This window comes from Cotesia glomerata, linkage group LG10, assembly GCF_020080835.1.
Source record: "Cotesia glomerata isolate CgM1 linkage group LG10, MPM_Cglom_v2.3, whole genome shotgun sequence".
Classification (NCBI taxonomy): domain Eukaryota; kingdom Metazoa; phylum Arthropoda; class Insecta; order Hymenoptera; family Braconidae; genus Cotesia; species Cotesia glomerata.
Genome location: NC_058167.1, coordinates 6,937,311 through 6,957,628, shown reverse-complemented (window position 1 = coordinate 6,957,628; position 20,318 = coordinate 6,937,311). Strand labels below are relative to the sequence as shown.

Below are 20,318 nucleotides of genomic sequence, written 5' to 3'. Positions count from 1 at the left end.
TTCTTCTGATATAGTGCGGAAGGCACTAGCTACTCGTAGGGCACTCAATCGGTATATTGGTCCAGCTTTTCTCCATGATTCTTGGGTTTCCAGTGCATCAGCCCAAATGGATATTCCGTAAGTGAGCACTGTTGTGACTACTGATGACAATAGTAGCCTCCTGCTCTGCATTGGGCCGCCGATGTTAGGCATCAGCCGTGCGAGACTAGCCCTCACTACTGACGCTTTGGCACTGACATGTTCCACCTGCTGCTTGAAGTTGAGTCGTGCATCCAGCATCAATCACGACAGCTACGTCATCCGCATATGCAACAAGTTTGACTCCCGTAGGCAATGCTATTCTCAGGAGGCCATCATACATGATGTTCCATAGCAGAGTACCTAAGACTGATCCCTGTGGCACTCCTCCGGAGATTTCGTACACTTCCGTACCATTCGTCGTGTCATATTTCAGGAGCCTGTTCGTGAAGTAGCTCGCTACTATTCTGCGAAGGTATCCTGGTATGTTTTTTTCTTCTAGAGCCCGCATAACGCAGTCCCTGTTAGCGGAGTTGAAGGTATTCTTGATGTCCAAAGCAGCCACCAAGCAGTATTTCTTCTTTTCACCCTTCCATCTCGTTCCGGCAATTGCATCCTTGGCTATATCAACAACCAATTTGATAGCATCCAGAGTTGAACGTCCTTTTCGGAAACCAAACTGGTTTTCTGCTAGGAGTGGATCGACTAATGCCTCTATTCTCTGATGAATTATGCGCTCGAATATCTTGCCGGCCGTGTCTAACATGCAGAGTGGTCGGTAGGATGACGGTTCTTCCGGCGGCTTTTTCCCCTTCGGAAGTAACACTAGCCGTTGCTGCTTCCACTTCTGGGGAAAAGTCCCTTCCTTCAGGCATGTATTGTAAACGTCCAGGAATAATGTCGGTGCTGCCCTAAGAATTGATTTCAGGGCAATATTAGAAGTTCCGTCCAATCCCGGCGCCTTATTATTCCCTACTCGATTTCCTGCCTCTATCAACTCGTCCAACGTGATAGTTGGGATGTCTTCAGAATTGAGCTGCTCCAACTTGTAGGTGAATACCAGCTGTTGGGGAAACAACGTAGTAACAATCTTCTCTAAGAGTTGTGGACACGTAGGTGATGGCATTGGTTGGCATTTCAAGTGGGTCATAACCACCTTATACGGTCTGCCCCATGGATCTTTCTCGACTTCTGCGACCAGTTCCTTCCAGCAACGTCTTTTGCTTTCTTTGATGGCTCTGTTCAGTTCTCGACGGGCCTTTTTATACTCTGCCAACAGCTCTGCGGAGTTACATCGTCTGTAGCCACGCTGAGACTTTCTTCTTTTCTTAAGACACTTTGAGCGTAGAATGCTAATGTGATCGTTCCACCAGTGCACTGAAGGTCTTGAATTTATGCGACGTTTCCGAGACATACTAGCGTCGCAAGCCTGGGTGACTCTTCTCATTAGGTCCTTGGTCTTCTCTTCAGCAGTTTCTACGATGATCGGATTGCAGTCTAAGGCTACTAAAGCAGTGAGGTCGAGAGACTTAACTTTCCACCCAACCGCGCTAGCGCTCCTGTTGTCTCTTGTTAGTTTCTGGCCAGTTGATATTTCCCATAGTATCGCACTATGGTCGCTGGCTGTATAGATGTTCAATACTTTCCAAGAAAAACCTCTTCGAGCTAAGCAACTGCTGACAAATGTAAGGTCGACAGTTGAGTTTGCCTCTCCCTTAGTATACGTTGGCGTGTCACCGGTATTAAGAAGGATCACGTCTAGAGTGACCATTGCCTCGAGAAGTGCTTTTCCACGTGTATTAGTGAACTTGCTGCCCCAGTCTGTTGCCCAGGAATTGAAGTCACCAGCTATTGCCACGGGAAAGTGTTTTCTTGCGTCATCAGTTAGCCGATCAAGGAAGTCTTCAAAATGCTCATTAGAGAGACTAGGTGGTGCATAGCAACTGTAGAAGCGGAGGTCATCTACCCATGCTGCTACGAAGCCAGCTTCTTTATTGTTGACTGTTCTCTGAAAAGGACATTTACCGCAGGACCAGATAACGGCTTTATTAGTGCTGTCGGATTCCCAGGGTTGGTTACTCAGATGTCTATAAGGCTCACTTATAAGTGCTACATCTGCCTCTAATTCGCGCACAGTTTGCATGAGCAGGTCATGCGCAGCCTCACAATGATTGAGGTTGAGCTGCACTATCTTCATGTTCTTGGCTTCGTTATCTTCTGGAGCGCTTCTTGGAAGATGGGGCATCTGTTCGTGCCTGCATGGTGAGCCGCCTTTTCTACGCCGTGCCGTTCAAAGCACAGTGCACATTTAGCTGGATTTTTACAATCAGCAATTTTGTGTCCTTCTTTTCCGCACCTTATGCAGAGCTTAGACCGGTCGACTTCGCTTTTGCACTGCGATCCGAAGTGCCCAAAGTGCCAGCATTTGAAGCATTGTATGGGTCTCTTCGTTGCTCTCATTTGGCAATTAGACCAGCCTATACTTATTTTGCAGTTTCCCTCCAGTAACTTTTTTGCTGCAGCTGCTGGTAGTGACACTGTGGCTGTCTGTGTACCCCTAAAGGCTTTATTGCCTAAGGCTTTATTGCGGATCTTGATTGCCTCTAGTGGGATTTCACAGCTTTCTCCAGCTTCCCTCTTTAGAGCGGTCTGAATATGCTCTTTCGTCGTGTCGTCATCGACATCTCGGATCTCGATGGTCTCCTGTGGCCCTTTGCAAATCACTTTGGCCTCCTCCTTAAGGATGTCCGCGATCGTCTTTTGCAGACCTTGGCCTTTGTCAGTGCTCTTCCTCGAAATCGTAATCAACAAGTCCCCACTTCTGGTCTTGTTGATCTTATTCACAGTTGAACGAACCTGCTCATCTGGGACGTCCTGCTTTATACGACGCAGAATCTCGGCATACTTTGTTTTCTCGGCCGGGCGGATGATCAGTGCGTCGGGTCTGATCCATGTGCGTGGTTTTTTCCGCTTAGGCTCTGGCCTGGGCTCCTTCGGCGGCTGTTTTGAGAGTTGCTCTCTAGCTAGCCTTCTCTTCTCCTTCTTAGACTGTACTTTTTCCCAGTCAGTCGTTTTCTTGGGTTCGTCGCCCTGCCCTGCCAGTCGTTGGGGAGGGCTTTTTTTCAAGTCCTTTTTCTTTGTGACTTTGTCGGTTGGCTCTGGCGAATCTCGGTCCTTTCTCTTTCCAGACCTTGTATCAGTTTCACCCTTGTCCTCAGCAGCAGATTCACCGTCACCGTCGGCTCCAGTGTCCATTGCTTCTTCTGAGCAAGGCCTCGTGACGTTGTCAAAATAATTTGGCAACGCAGGTAAGCTCAAAGATTCGGGGACTAGACTAAACAGAAGAACGAACGAGACTCTTGTAAGGGGGGATAAGTGTTATGGCTCAAACAGGTCTTACGGCTGCACCTCCCCGAATGGGCCCCGCTGGTAACTGGTCGGGTTGTCATTATATTACCGATCAGGCTAACGCAGTCGTTGAATGGGTTGATACAGTTAACTAAGTACGAGGATAGATTGACATTAAATTCAACTCAATTCACATCTGTCCTATGATAGCGTAAATGCTTGAGGATAGGGTTTTTCCTTGCCGGCAAACTTGGCTGTGTATTTCCTATGTGAGGGTAGGATAGATATACGTGCGTATATAGCTCTTTTGAGCCCAGGAAACGGCCTCTTCGGAGGTAGGCGAAAGCCTCGCCATATATTCTTCTGTCCATTGCTTCTTCCGTCTCAGTTTCAGTTTCAATGCGGCGTCGTGATGACTGCCATTCCTCGTCCAGTTTCTTGAATCTTCCAAGAGCATTGACTACACCGGTTGTCTTGGTCTTTATCTCCTTGTGGATATTGACCTTAGTTTGGACAAACTCTTGCAGCTCAATGGTCAGCTTCTCAAGGCGCTCCAACGCTTGCGTTCTCTTCATGTCAGCGCTTGCTTCAATCGCTGCTTGTTGAGCATGAAGCCCGTTTCTATTCTTGTTTGTTTTCTGTAAGTTACTCATATTTTTTTGATTTACTAGCGCATCGTACGGAGTGGAGCGGGTTGCCATAACTAGGAACGGGTGTACCCTCGGAGATAGTACTCCTACCCCAGTTCCCTGAGGCCTAGCCGACACTTAGCCAGTCCCGGAATACACGGACGGACTAGACTCGCTCGGAGCGGTGAAGATTCCGATCTCTAACACTCACTGCGTACTTCCTGATCAAGGCCCGAAGTGGCTGGCTCCTGATCCACTGCTGCAACTTTCACCTCGGCAGAGCAAGCTCACATCAGCCGTGGCCTGCATCGTCGGAAACTACGATACAGGTTCCGGACATTCCCAGTGAGTTACAGCAGGAACCAATCGTCTTGCTAGGTCAGTTAGTGTGACCAACCCATTAAAGGGGAGATTTGTCCACGGGAGCTTATTTTGTTTGGTTATTTTGCTTGGCTCCTACCCACTGTACCTCATCAACTAAGAGATTAAGTGTCATCCAAGGACAGCGAGCGTTCTCCCATCCGCTCGGGGAGACGCGCCCGGTAGCAGTATCTCTTCTGCCCCGAGTGTGTGTGTGTGTGTGTGTGTGTGTGTGTGTGTGTGTGTGTGTGTGTGTGTGTGTGTGTGTGTGTTAGGGTGTCCGTTATTTTCCAAGTTGATTTTTTTTCGCGATCGCCTCCTGGATTTTTAGTTCTTGACCTAAAAAAAAATATCTTACACAAATAAGCTCTTAATTACCAAATTGAACCGTGCCGAAGTCGAGTTACATTTCCCATTTAAATAACATGGGAATTTGGAACTTTTTGCAATTATTTTTTTTTTCTTAAAAAAAAATGTCACCACGATTATAATCGGTGCATATTCTGATGAGAAATTAAATGCTCTACAAAAAAGTTCTCTTATAATTTTTCGATAAAATCATTCCTTTAGAAGTTATTTGTGGTAAAAGTTGTGTTTATAGTTATTATCATAGTTTTGCAGTCTTGATATAAAGTTTTTTGTGTTATAATCATTGATTTTATCTATGAATGTTCAAAAAATTTTATCAAAATAATTAATAGTTACAGTAACGTTAACAATACGATGTATTGAATATATTTTTAATAATATTGCCGCTTATTTGTATTTTTTCTGTCTCTATTCACATTTATGTGTTAAGCAACTTTTAGTTGCATTATTAGAGTGCCAATGAAATCAAATTTTATAAACCAGTTGCATTTCACAATGCACGCCAGATGTCAAAAGCGATTTATTCGCTGAAAATATATATTTTTCGAGACATTCTCGAGTTAGATCTTGAAACGCAACAAAATCTTTTGGATATTTGTTAATTTATAGTATTTATTTATATATCATTTTGGTTTTTGGCACCTCTTGCAGCATCAGCTCTATACCAAGATATAAATTATATAAAGACTGTATCATTACAGGACGACCGATAAGAAAATTTCTGAGGCAGTATTGCACAAATTCAAGAACCATCTGTGGTATTTAACTGGTAAAAAAGCTGATTTGACTTTTTTCGATTCACTTGGCAGTACTTATTTGTACACTATTATGTTGTGGAAACATATTGTCGTTTTCATGATATAATATTGGGTCATTCCATGTCAAATCGACCAATAGTTGGAATCGACCCCTTTCGATTTGGATGAATTTTGGTCAGAAGTTTTCTTTTATTATAAAACGAAGTTCTGCCAAAGGAAAAAAAATAAAAAAATTTTTTTCGAAAGATATGCAAGTTCAGAATTTCGCGATTTTTCCAGTTTTTCAATTTTGTTTTTGCAATATCTCGAATGCTATTATAGATACAGAAATAGTCTTTCGTTTGTTTAAAAGGAGACACTTGGGGCTATTGAAAAAAAAATATTTTGGAAAAAAATTTTAAAAAATGCAAAATTTGCTCAAATTTGTAATGATCTTGTAATGATCTTAAAAGATCTTGAAATTTTTGGATAGGGGTTTTTTTTTCAAAAATATGAATTTCTGAATTTCAAAAAACAATTTTTGAATTTCAGAAAAAAATTTTTTTTTGTTTTTTGCAACTTCTGTACAAGTTAAAGTTATGCAGATACATAATATTGTAATTTTGAGTATTTCGAAATAAAATGCACGACGTGAAAATATTAAATAATAAATTAATTTCAACTTTTTTTTATTTTTTAGACATAATCTTGCATCCTTAAAATAAGTCATCCTTAACGCATGATAGAATTTGTTAATTGTCCTTTTTTTACTTCATTTAAAGTTGTTGATGCCACTTGTCGTCTTATTAACATGGGAATAATTTGTAATTTAAGATTGAGAACTATGAATGTGCAGAAATTCGTAAGTAAATAAGTATTCGAAAGAACGAAAAAAAATTGATATTTTTATGAAATCATTTCTAATTTTTATAGAAAATTAATATCTGTTTGAGTTATTTGAGGTTAAAAACTGTAATTGAAGTAAAGAAACGGACAAAATATATCATGCGTTGAGAAAATAAATAATTATATCATGCGTTAAGCCTGACTTTTAGATTATGTCTAAAAAATGAATAAAAGTTGAAATTAATTTATTATTTAATATTTTCACGTCGTGCATTTGATTTCGAAATACTCAAAATTACAATATTATATATCTGCATAACTTTAACTTGTATAGAAGTTGCAAAAAACAAAAAAAAATTTTTTTTTGAAATTCAAAAATTTTTTTTTGAGATTCAAAAATTCATATTTTTGAAAAAAAAAACCCCCTATCCAAAAATTTCAGGATCTTTTAAGATCATTACAAGGTATCATACAAAAAAAATTGAGCCAAAATTTTAATGGCGGTCTTCATTTTCGACGACTTTCAAAAATTCAAAATTTGACAAATTTTGCATTTTTTTAAATTTTTTTCCAAAATATTTTTTTTTCAATAGCCCCAAGTGTCTCCTTTTAAACAAACGAAAGACCATTCCTGTATCTATAATAACATTCGAGATATTGCAAAAACAAAATTGAAAAACTGGAAAAATCGCGAAATTTTGAACTTGCATATCTTTCGAAAAAAATTTTTTTATTTTTTTTCCTTTGGCAGAACTTCGTTTTATAATAAAAGAAAACTTCTGACCAAAATTCATCCAAATCGAAAGGGGTCGATTCCAACTATTGGTCGATTTAAAATGGAATGACCCTATTATATTCACTAAATACTTTATAAAATCAAGTATTATATGTAAACACGTGTATTCAAGTGTTTATTATTTTCGGGTTGATTTTCTTCCACCGTATTTTAAATGTTTATTTTTTAGAAAGCTGTTTTAAGATCAGTTTTTCAATCCTGTACATATTTTTATCCCAGATAAAATTTCATTCCGACTTTAAAAACTAGCTCTTGAGATAAAGTATAACTCTGGATATTTAAATGGAACCTTGCAAACAATACGTTACATTTAAGCTAAAAAAAAATTTTTTCGAAATGATCCTGAAGTTTCATCAGAAGATACCGAAATAAAAATGATAACGATAATCATGTTGACAATTGGCTGATTTCCAACTCAAGTATTATTTATTCAAGAAACTAATGATTTTAAATGAACTGTTTTTGTATAGTAACATAGAAACTCTGAAACTTTGAAAATCAATTTCTATCAAGTTAAGATATTCCTTACCACTCCCCACCAGAGTGCCTTTGCGTAGTTATTGAAGTGCTCATCATCACGCTCAGCTAAGTAAACTAGGAAACTTGCAGATATTAGTCCAAGGAAGCCAATATATAAAGTTGTAAAAAGTTCCTAATTAAGATTCATGAAATATTATTAATTATTAAATTAATCAGTTGCAATTCACTTAAACTAGGCGTAGTAAAATTATAACATTACTTGACGGTGGGCATAGACAACGCTGCCAAGTAATTTCCATGATCCTCCACGACGGTCCATACGAACCATTCGTAATATCTGAAAAAATCGAAGACCACGAAAAGCGCTCGCTGCAAAAACTTGACCGCTGCTTCTCATTGCCAGAACTACTATACTGGCCATAATGGTAATGACGTCTAAGTAAAAAATTTAATAAATATTTATTTTCTTTTTCTTGAAGAAAGCAAAAAGACTTTTTGGATAAGTTAAAATGAGAATAAAAAGGAGAAAAAAAAAATTAAAAAAAAAAACTTGCCTATAATGCAAAAAGGTCGACGAAGAAATTTTAGTCGGCCCATTATTGTTTGGTAACGGGAACGACATCCTGATGACCAGAGCCTTTAACAAAAAAAATTTTTATTATTATTATTATAAATAATGAGAATTTACGATGTTTTGAGGGCCTTCTACAAAAATCATGTCAATAGAAAATTTTTATAGATCACTCATGACTAAAAAAAGATTAAAAAATTTTAAAAAATTGATTTTTAGTAGATTTAATGGTAATCTAACTGTTGCATTTGTCTTTATGTCCTAACTTTTGAAAAATTTTGCTATTTTTTGACTCAGCTCGTCGAGCTTGTTCAGAAAATACCATTAGTTGAAAAGTTTATGTACGTATTTATATGTGTGTATTTATATATTTATATGATATAACGCGGCTTGTCACGACGATAGCGTTTACAATTCATAACGTATATTAATGAAATTCAACACACTCAAACTTTGGACGTTAAATCTATAATAGTTATGTTATCCATAAATTCACTGTAAAATAATTCAAACTGATATCTACTATTATTTTGGCTGCCGAATTGCCTTATTTTATTTGTTTTTAATTGCAATCTAATTTTAAAGTCAATCGGTCTAGCTTTTCGATGATTCTCAAAAAAACAAAAACAAAAAATTAGGAAATCGGTTGACCCTGAAAGCCATCCCTGCAACTTCCCGCTAATTCCATACCTAGGCGCTTAAAATTGCACTTATGACGTTTTCGAGCTCTTCGAGCTGAAAAATACAATTTATGTGTTATTTTGAGCTCTCCGAGCTCAAAAAGATAGCTTTGCTATGCTTTTGAGCTCTTTGAGCTCAAAAGTCTTATCAAAATTCGATGAAACACGATTTTTCTAATTTTCAAACTGCTGTAACTTTTTAATAAATCAACCGATGTTCACGCGGTAGGTGGCGATCGATGTGGTTTTTTGAGCTCTATAAATGACTCTGAGCAAAAAAATTGATCTGATGAAAAATTTCGGATTCTGACGCTCTATGTGGCGATCGATGCGGGATTTTAAGGTTAAGAGCTGATTAGTTTTTGAAGTTGATCGGTTCAGCCAATTCGGAGATATTTAATAAAAAATGAAAAAAAAACTTTTTTTGTCACTTTTTTTGAAATTTCTCGAAATCTACTGGTCTGAATCGGTTCCAACTTACAGGAAATCTAAGTTTGGCGAAGCCCTTTCGAATGACACCAACCGCGATGAAATCGGTCAAGCCGTTCAAAAGTAACGAAAGGTTTACACACACACACACACACACACACACACACACACACACACACACACACACACACACACACACACACAGACGTACGGACATCATCGTGAAAATAGTCAGGAAAGCTTCCTAGGACCTCGAACCGTCGAGATCCGATGAAAACTCGATTTTCGAAAAACGGGGTAAAACCAATAACTTCCCGATTTTTGAAAATTTTCAATTTTCTTAGCAGGAAGTTAAAAAATTTTTTAAAGTTATTTTAGGATAACTTTTAAATTTATTTATTTTTTTTTTTTTGACTGATTTCTTTGACTACACTGAGAAAACAGTTTGTTTGACTCAAATACGCAGATTTATTTGAAATGAATCAAAAATATTTATTTAATGTTAACAAATTTCTTTTATTTAAATAAATATTACTTTGAATCACATACTACTTCGTTTTGGTTTATTTAATTGAATCGACTCATTTATTTCATTCAAATGAAGATTTGTTAACTATTAACAAATCTCGTTTCAAGTAAATTACGTTTGATGTCGCTATTTTTGAATGCACGAGTATTGTTTACATTTGATATTTTGTGACCAACCACTATTTCTTTTATATTTATTTTATTCTAATATTAATTTACCTATTGATCTTAAAGAAATTTTATTTTTCCGGTTGTGAATTACTATTTTTTTTCACTAAATTTTTTTTATATTTCATGCATTTGGAACGAAAAAAATTTCTTAACCTAAAATCCGTGTCGTTTAGTAATAATTTTTTTACAGAAAATTTTCAAATGTGTTATTGAATATAAAATTTGTATATTTTATAACAATATTAGTTTATTTTCGTAAAAAAATATATCTATTACTTATAATACTAATAAAAATACTATGATTACTATGATACTGAAGTTAGCCGTCAGCTGTCAATTTTAAAAATTTTATTAATAAATCAATTACAATAAAAAAAAGCTCCTAAAAAATTTACACTTATAATTTTTATTAATTTTAACATGTGAAATTTTTAATTAAAATTTTTCATAATAATTTTATTGTTATGAAAGTCGAAAAAATTTACAGATGTCTGTTAATTTATAATAATAAAGTTAGTCGACATTTTTTATTTTTTATTTTGCTTAATGTGTTAAATTAGAACTAAATAATATCTTTCTTAATTGCACACTTACAGTTTTTCGAATTTTTTACAAATGAAATTAAAAAAAAAAATTTTTTTGTAAAATTTTTTTCAATAAAAAAAATTCTAAAAATTTTTAGATGTCGGCTAACTTTATTGTCATTGTTAATTTCAGTATAAGTAATAATTCCAAAAAAAGTGCCCATTTTACCCCAAACGTTCGATATGTCCACTTTTACAACTTTATAACCTAAAACTAAAAATCATTGCTTTGAGTATATTCAAACATACCATTCATTTATAGTTAACAAATCTGATTTGGTTGAAATATACGATTGTTAGCACCAAATAAATATTTGTTAACTATAAACAAATCTGGATTTCATTCAAATATACTATAACTTTGTCTCAAATAAATAAATTTATTTGTATCAAATAAATATTTCTGGTGATATTTAAATAAGAGATTTATTTATAGTTAACGAGCCTCATTTCATTTAAATGAATTGTTTTCTCAGTGTAATCGACTGTAATTACGTATAAACAGGTTTGTGCTTGAAAAGCTGGGTTTAATATCTGACAAATTAAAATCGAATCACGCGTTAAGAAATATTGCTGTTTGAAAATCTCAATAACATTTTGATCTAAAACAATTATCAGATTTATAAATTAAAAAATTAACCAATTTTAAGTAAAGTTTTTTAGAAATACTAATTATTATTATTACCTTATTTAAATGGTATATTACGACCCAAGGCCAGAATGTTGGATGCCCTGACGTATACGGGATATGATGGCCTCGGCTACGCCTCGGCCATCATATCACATATGTCAGGGCATCCAACATTCTGGTCGTGGGTTATATACTATTTTTCTTGCTCTCCAGCCGAAAGTACGCAACCCCGGGGAAGGGGTATTGCTGGTCGAGGCGGGCATAATAAAAAATTAAAAATTAATAAATAAAAAAAAATAAATAAATAAAAAACTTTATTTTAAAGTTTACTAACAAATGCTCTAATTAAGAGAGATAACATGCACAGAACTCGTGACAAATATTTAAACTCGATTTAATAACAAAATTAATTTTTTTAAGTTGATTAAAAATTAGTTATTAATTAGACGGCTAAGAAAGATTGAAATTCAATTATTAGAAGCTTGTAGAGTAGGGTAGGGCGGGGCTAGTTGATCACTTTTTGGTTCGACCTTCTATAACTTTAAGGTAGTTGTAGCGTGATAGGCATTTCAACAGAAAATTATGAACTTTTTTTTATTGAAAGATAAATATATTAATAATTCACTACCAAAATTTCAGATCAATTGACCGCACCGTTTTTGAGTAATTAGTTTTCGAAATTGCATCTTTTACACGTAGAGTGTTCAGTGAACAGGCCCAGCCGCTATAAAGTCGCCCCTGGGGGCGACAGTCAACTGCTAGTTCCCGCTTAAACTAACCGCCTGCACAAAGCTTAGCTTGACTGATCACGTCATGGCGTGATTGGCTGATTGCTCAGCAGACATGCGCAATAAGCCTTCTTCCCCAAGTCAACGAGGAAGAAGACGCATTATTATTATTATTATCTTTCGCTTCCACGCTTTCGTTGCAACAAGTCGCCATTAGTATTTCTTTACTTTCGCTTTTTGTTAATAACCCGCATTTTGCTTATTTAATAATTTAATTCGCTTAAATTAATTGTTATTAATTCGCTTTAGTTTGTTACAGATAAATTGTGTTATTTGTGCAATTAATTCTCCGCTTTTCCAGTGCCGGCAGTGAGTTCAACCACGTGTCAACCGGCTTCGCTTTATTAATCACGCAGTGCTTTATTTATCCGCTTTTATTTAAACAATCCGCTAACATATTAAATATAACTTGTATTTAGTGTAAATAAATTTATAGTGTTCATTTTAATAATAATTTACGCGTTTTAATTGAGATATCCAGACAAAAACCTGATCCTCCGCTTTCCCGCATTTTCAGCATTTTACATAGAGGTATAGAGAGATGGTAAAGTTAGTATGAAATCTTTGGCCCACTCGAGTGGTACGGAAGATTTCATACTAACTTTACCATCTCTCTACACCTCTACGTGTAAAAGATGCAATTTCAAAAATTAATTACTCAAAAACGGTGCGGTCAATTAATCTGAAATTTTGGTAGTGAATTATTAATATATTTATCTTTCGATGAAAAAAATTTCATAACTTTCTGTTGAAATGCCTATCACGCAACAACTACCTTAAGATGATGTATCGGATTTAATCAAGTCATATACTGTTAGGTTCGTAATTTAGTCTTCTTCAAAAGGTCTAGCGACACAAAAACGATCCGAGTCCAAATTTTCAAGTTATTCCCGGAAATACGCGAGCGCTCCAAATTGCTCAACGTGCCCCACTAGTGAGGCTAGTTGAGCATGGATATGAGGCTAGTTGTGCAATGGCCAAAATAGACGGAATGACTGTATAGAATGATATGAAAACAAAATAAAATTGTAAGTAACAAGCAAATATTTAATCTATTATAATTTTACATACGTATAATTATGATAATAATAATAATTATAAACATAACAATATTAATTATAATTATGTTATATTATTTATTAATATAATATCAATATGAGTTATTTTAATTTTTACACATTATATTAAATCATCACATGTACAAATCAATTGATAATTATTAATTTAGTGAAGAAAAATTTCATTTTTCAATATTGAAAATCTACACTGAGAGAAAAGTGCATAGTTAACGGAATCATAACATCACAATTATGAAAATATAGTTTTCTGAATTTTATTTTTGTAGTTACTCAAACTATGCATTAGTTTAAGTAACTATTGATAAATAGTTATATCGACTATATTTTAATAAATATGTTTTTGTTATCGTGTTAAACAAAAAGTTATTAGGTGAACACATCGCGCGATGTGTTCTCCTCTCGTAACCCTTTCTTTTCACCATTTACACTTTTGTTGTAAGTTGCTTAGTTTTCGAGATATTTCGATTGCACAACTTGCCCCTACGATCAACTAGCCCCGCCCTACCCTACATGGATTATTTTATAAACACTGTTTTACTAGCTGTCAAAATATAAAAGAAAGCAAATAAAATCTACAAAACTTTTATATTTTATTTTCTAAAATTTTTATATAAATTATTTGTGCAATATTATTATTAAATAGTTCATTAACAATAACCTAGTTAGAAATTATTTTTATTTATTTGACATTTTTTGGTTAGTTTATGTGCTGACATGTTACATACTGACGATTTTGAGACTGTTATATATATACAGTTGAAACTCGCTGTATAGACCGGTTGTGCCACGAAAATACGAAAGAAAACGAGGTTATGTGCTGCCGGCCAGAAAATATGCGTAGCGCGCATGCGTTAGAGCAGGCTATAAAAGTTGCTTTTCCTGGAGTAAAGTGCGTCCCGGAAGATCGTACTTTCGGCTAGGAGAGCAATAAAAATGATTCCAGACTTCGTACATTTATGATCTTAGGTGGCCGTTCTTGCCAGAGTCGTATAATTAATACTACAAATGCGTATTCATAGAAAGTAGTAGCAAAATTTGGTATTCTGAATGTGACATTATTGTACTTTGCAGCCTGTGCTGCCAGATTGTGGGATTTTCAGAGTGCGTGTGGTGCTTGGGAAGGGGTAAAAAATTCCCACAATCTTGCTTCACTGTTTGTAGCTAATGTGTTTGACCGTTTGATTTCCAAATCTTTTTCAATGATCGTGATTCTTAGAAACTTTGGCTTACCAAATATACATTTCGAACTATTATAATTTTAATGAATTACAATTTTAACGGAAATTGTAATTTTTTAATGTTTGTAGTAATTTTTTTATACAGATCATAATTTTTAATTCTAGAGTTTTTCTGGAAACATAGTTGTATTTACTCAATTTTTCTGTGTTTATGAAATTTTTTTAATTTAGAGTGACCCCTAAAAATTTAATAACAAAGCTCATTTTTGAAAAAGAATTTTAAAACATGATATACACAAACATATTTTCATAGAAGACTCGAAAATATTATTTTTAAATAAAACACTTTTGAATGAATTAGTAATTACCGAAAACAGAATTCCCCGCTGAACCATATTAAAACAACAAGTTCCATATAGTAAAGCAGTAAACCAGCATCTTTTTCGTATTCGTCAATAGTACTAAAGACTGATAGTACTAGACACATGAAGACCATAAAGAACCTAATAAATTTAAAATTTTTACATACAATTAATATTTTTATAATTAATCTCTATTAGTTATTTATGTACCTTGGACGAGCCACGCGCAAATACAGTCGAGGTGAGAAATATTTTCAGCAGGGATAGTATAAGGCCGAGGCCCGATAGGGCTAAGGCTTTATATCCCTGCTGCAAATAATTATCATCTCGACCGTATTTGTGCGTGGCTTACCCATGGTGCTTAAAAAATTTTTCGTCCTATATGGCGGACGTATGCGGGTTTTTACGTGCAGGGGATACTCAATTTTTAAATAAATAGCGTGTACGACGCCATAACCTTCTAATCCTCTAAATAAAAATACATGAAAGTCTTGAAGTTAGTCATAGGTGCGCTTTTTAATTAAAATGACAGTTAAAACGTAAGCTAGTCGGCTGTGTAGAGATTGGTGACGCATGCGTGGCATTGTCCTGAACTGTATAAAGTACAGCCTAGTAGATACTGGCGCGTACACACGTATTATTTACAGATTGAGTATTGCCTGCATGTTAAAACCCGCATACGTCCGCCATAGGACGAAAAATTTTTTAAGCACCATGGGCCAGCCACACGCAAATACGGTCGAGATGATAATTATTTGCAGCAGGGATATAAAGCCTCGGCCCTATCGGGCCTCGGCCTTATACTGAAAATATTTATATGAAAATATTATTGAAAATATTTCTCACCTCGACTATATTTGTGCGTGGCTCGCCCAAGGTACATAAATAACTAATACGCCACATATATTTAATTTATATTTTTTTTTCGGTGGAAACGTATATGAGAGATTTTCATACACTAAAAAAAAGTTGACTTGATTCAGAAGATACATTGTTGAACCGAGAAAATCTTTTTGAAGAGATTTTTATCATCTTAATTCAAATAGAAAAATTCTTGAACCGAAAAATTTTTTTCGGTTAAGGTATTTCCATCGGTTAGAGATTTACCGTTCAGAAATTTGACATATTAGTAAATTACGCTAAGATAATAACCCCACTAAATTTCGAAGGGCTTAAAAAAACCAGTAAAAATATTGAGCTTTTAAACTTTTAAACATTAAATCTTATGAGAAATGACAGTTTTTATTGTATTATACAAAAAGTGACGTTCAGATTTCAATAAAAATCGTAGTTGATGAAAGTAAATAACAAATTGAATACTTTGCGTAATTAAAAGTACAGATTCAAAGGGTGTGATAGTAATAATTAATAAAAAACTTTCAAAAGTTATCTCTGTCTCTCTTTCTCTAATGATATTTTGCATAGGAAAATCAACTACGTAAATCAAAAAAAGCTTTGTATGGAACATTTGACACTTGTGGTATTTGTGGTATTACTTTAAGAACTTTTTTTTTAATCGTTAATTTTTTTTTAGTGTATGCTCGCCTATATGTTTTCATACATGAAAAAAATTTAGTTCAAGAAATCGCTTGATTTTTGTAAAGCGAGTGTAGAGCACAACCTCATCCGCTTCGCTTATGAGGCGTGCAATATAAATTTCTGTTATCGAAAACGGACTAAAGCTGGCAAATTATTTTGAATAAGTAATTTACCTCTTACCGTTTTTCACGTAATTACAAATATAAATAATGCTGTGAAGCGGGAAAGAATAGGAGTTACGGTAATTATTACGTGAAGCGTTCCACATTCACGTAACAGGATATTGGTAGGAAAGAATTGAGAAAGGAATGTGGAGAGGATCATCTTAATGTGAGTTTATAAAATATGCGAGAAAAAATTATTAGATAGCTCGGACTGGGATTCGAACCCAGAACCTTCCGAAGACATGTCGGCTACTCTACCATTTGAGCTATCCGGTCTATACTAAATTTCCTTTCGCTTATTCTATATACATTAAGCCACACCGTCCATCTTACGGTAAGCATTTTTATAAATATAAATAATGCTGTGAAGCGGGAAAGAATAGGAGTTACGGTAATTATTACGTGAAAAATTTCGAAGTTTTTTTCAAATATAACCAGATATATTAAAAATATATGAAAACATATAAGCAAACATACAAAAAATTGTTCATATTCGTTTACTGTGAAAAAAATTTAAATTAAATATTTGCTGCATATGAATTTTAAATCTTTGCTTTTATGTTTTCATAAATGTATACATATATGTTTCATATATATTTTTCCCGGAGGGGAGATCATAATTAAAGGTAGCCAGACGTTCTAAATGACTAAATTTGACGAAGCTTACACGATCATGTGGTAAGTGATAGCATAAACGCCTCGAGGCCGCTCAAGAAAATTATAGAAGTTGGTCTGGATTCTACGATACCGGGCGTCTCTGCGTGTCGCCCTGTAGTTTATCGGTCGGCCCAATAATGACATTCTCGGCGCAGTCAGGCGTCCTCTTCCACCTCCTTCGCTTCCTCTATCTTCGACTGTCCCTCGGCCTGTGGTAGTTTCGTCGTCGAAGTTTTTACCGTCGTTTCTACTCGAGAAAAAGAAAAATACTTTTACTAAATATAATATTGGATAAGTAACAATAATAAAAACAATGATGACAATAATTAAAAAAAAATTTTTTTTTAAGACAGAGAAAAGTAGACATACTCAACCTTTCCAGCGTTTCAATTGTATGAATTGTCGACTACTTTGTACAGTATAAATATAGTAAAATAAAATATTATTCGTATCAATAATAGGTATCTCATCATCATAAATATAAAATCAAAAAGCAATAATACATATAGCTACAGTGGAGTAGAAAGACCGCGATTTGTAAGAGAGCTAAACCGCCATCGATCTCCTCATACCTCATACTTCGAATTTTATTATTATATTATGTTATATATATTCGATAAATGTATATATTGACCCAGAATGTCAGCTCATTTTTATTTTATATAATAAATAATGATGGCCTTTCATTCCTACAATCTAAAATACGTTTGAACGTTTGAAGAATAATAGATTGATTCTCCTTGATCGATATAAATTTCGATATCATCAAATGTTCGAGTGTTAATTATTGTTCTTATAAACATATTAATTGAATAGTTAAATATCAAATTATAGTATCAGCAAGCAATTAAGAAAATTTTAGATAAATCAAATGTGCACGACTCATTATGCTCATTTCATTTTTAATAAAAAACATATTCTATTACTGGATAAAGTAAAATTTACGTCATTTTTATTTAAAATATTTTCCGATGATTCCGTTACTCATTAAACTGATATGAATTTAATAATATAGATGCATGAGACTTGTCAAATTTATTTTTTCATTATTATAATTAAACGACACCTACACGAAAAAAAAAAAAAAAGGAAAAAATTACATTATATAATGTAACGTGGCGCTTCATGGAAAAATTACAATTTCAGATTGTAATTATTACAGATTTTGTAAGAATTACATTGTAAAATGCAAATATTACATTGAAAGCTCTGAAAATTGACGTTCAAAGTTTGAATTTATAAAAATGTTATTTCAAACTGCAATTTTTCTAGTTTTTTATGCGAAGCGATGCTTAATACTATTTATAATGTAATTTTTACATTTTTTTTTGCATGTAGTAAGTTAGCTATTTTTAATATTACTTTTACCTTAATAAAACATACCTGTTTAAAAAAATATTACTTAATTCATGGATTTTGTACAAATGATGGTGCATTCATAGTTTTATATCCGATAATTGCCATGAAAGGTTTTTTTTTTATACTATTTTGACTTTTTTATCGTTTCTGTTTTATTTTATTTTATTCGGATCTTAACTAATATGAATAAATAGTTTTAGAAAGAAGAACGTTTTTATGTGAAAATAATTATAATTTGGTTATGATTCATGTTATATGTCATGGTATATTAATTAATAAAAGTGTAGGTGATGAACATGGGCACATGTACTAAAAATTTTTATTTTTATTGTTTAATTTATTGTAATTGATAAAGAAGCTGAAATAGAATCAACAGAACTTTTAAAATGAATCAAAACTACTTTCAAATGTTTTCACATAACAATCTTCTGTTTTCTACTACAAAAATAATTTATAAATTACTAACTTTTTTTTTTATTAAACAAGACATAATCATTGAAAATTGTAGAAAAGGTAGCGGGGATGATCTCAAAAAAATGAAAAAATAAAATTTACCGTGCAACTGTCGATGTCTGCACGGAAAAAATAAAACATCATTGGTTACTATTTTGTACAGTAGTCAGTAGTGTATTAATGACATTAAAGGCTAGGTGTATTAAAAGAATAGTGAGAGCTGTGCAGCAAACGACTGATTATTATCTCTACACAACTGAGTACTGTTCGAAAAGAACTCAATATTGAAGATAAACTTGCTACTTACTCTTAATATTAAAAATAGATTAGAAATAAATTTTCTTTGTTGCTGTAAGATGGACAGCGGAGTTGTAGGTCCACCTCAGTCCCCCCCCCCCCTGCACTGTGTTAGCATGTTTTAGGGACGGGTAAAAGGTCAATAGCAAAAAAAGTAGTAATTAGTAGCATGAAATTTGAAATTTGATACTTGCTATTTAATATTATAAATACATTAGAAATAAACTGTGCCGAGAAATCTCAATCATGTGATAACATCAACACACGACTGAGTGCTCTTTGCACAGTACTCAGTACTCAGTACTCAGTCATGTGAAAAAAGCATCCAATTATTCGTTGCACAGCGTTCACTTTTGTCCTAACTCACCTTGCCTTTACTATCATCAACACATACTATGATTAGTGTTTTAAATATTAACCAATCATGTTGTATATTTTTCGTATATATATCCGTCATTGAAGTCGAAATCTTTGTTTCAAAACGATATTTTGAGCCTCCGAAATCTCCCGAGTCGAAATCTAAGTTTTCTGTTTTAGTCGAAATTTTTTCTCGACTTTAATTAATTCCAGAAAAATCTACGATGAAAACAGACTTTGCGCTACTAGGTACTGTATGAGCGTACGTCTAGTTTAATCATAAATCGAGGAGTTTTGTTTCTTAATAACGAGTTTATGACGAAACCAGACGTAAAACATAATAATATTGAATATAATAATAAAAACAACAATAATATTAATATTATTTCAGATCTGAGGACGCGGATTCGAATCCCACTCAGGCTCATTATTTTTTAATAATAATTATAATAATTTATTATAAAAATATAAAGCTACTAAAAACACTCTATGAGTTAGAAGAGATACCACTATTCTCATCATGATGATTATTTATGAAATCATAACTATTATATTATTAGAGATATATAATGAAATAATTGAATTTGACTCAAATGTTACCGAAAATATTAATGAAGAAATTTTTTTTTTCTAAAGTTCAAGAGACTCCTGAAGGTAAAATCTTAAAGAGGCAGAATATATATCAGATTCTATGACTAACTGCGTTTATGTTACTCGCCAACTTAAGGAGATTCAATACCAATTTTCGAAATTATACGAGAATTTGAAATTTTTTTATCGAAACATTTATAACTAAATTTAAACTTTTGAATCAATTCACTATACCATTTTCGAGAAATAACTTTTCAAAATTCGTTCTTATATATACGGACGTATATAAAAGTAATTTTCGAACGTGCTATAGTTGT

At 33.7% G+C, this 20,318-nt stretch overlaps 1 protein-coding gene across 1 annotated transcript in view; it reads right to left on the bottom strand.

The window, feature by feature from the left end:
- Positions 1–20,318, bottom strand: part of LOC123272578 (potassium voltage-gated channel subfamily KQT member 4-like) — a gene marked incomplete in the record, with an annotated part of 125,672 nt that overhangs the window by 69,679 nt on the left and 35,675 nt on the right. Inside the window, 5 exon segments of the mRNA XM_044739470.1 lie at positions 7,633–7,755; positions 7,843–8,018; positions 8,138–8,220; positions 14,591–14,725; positions 16,955–17,191. Of these exon segments, the coding sequence (XP_044595405.1) occupies positions 7,633–7,755; positions 7,843–8,018; positions 8,138–8,220; positions 14,591–14,725; positions 16,955–17,191 (754 nt within the window).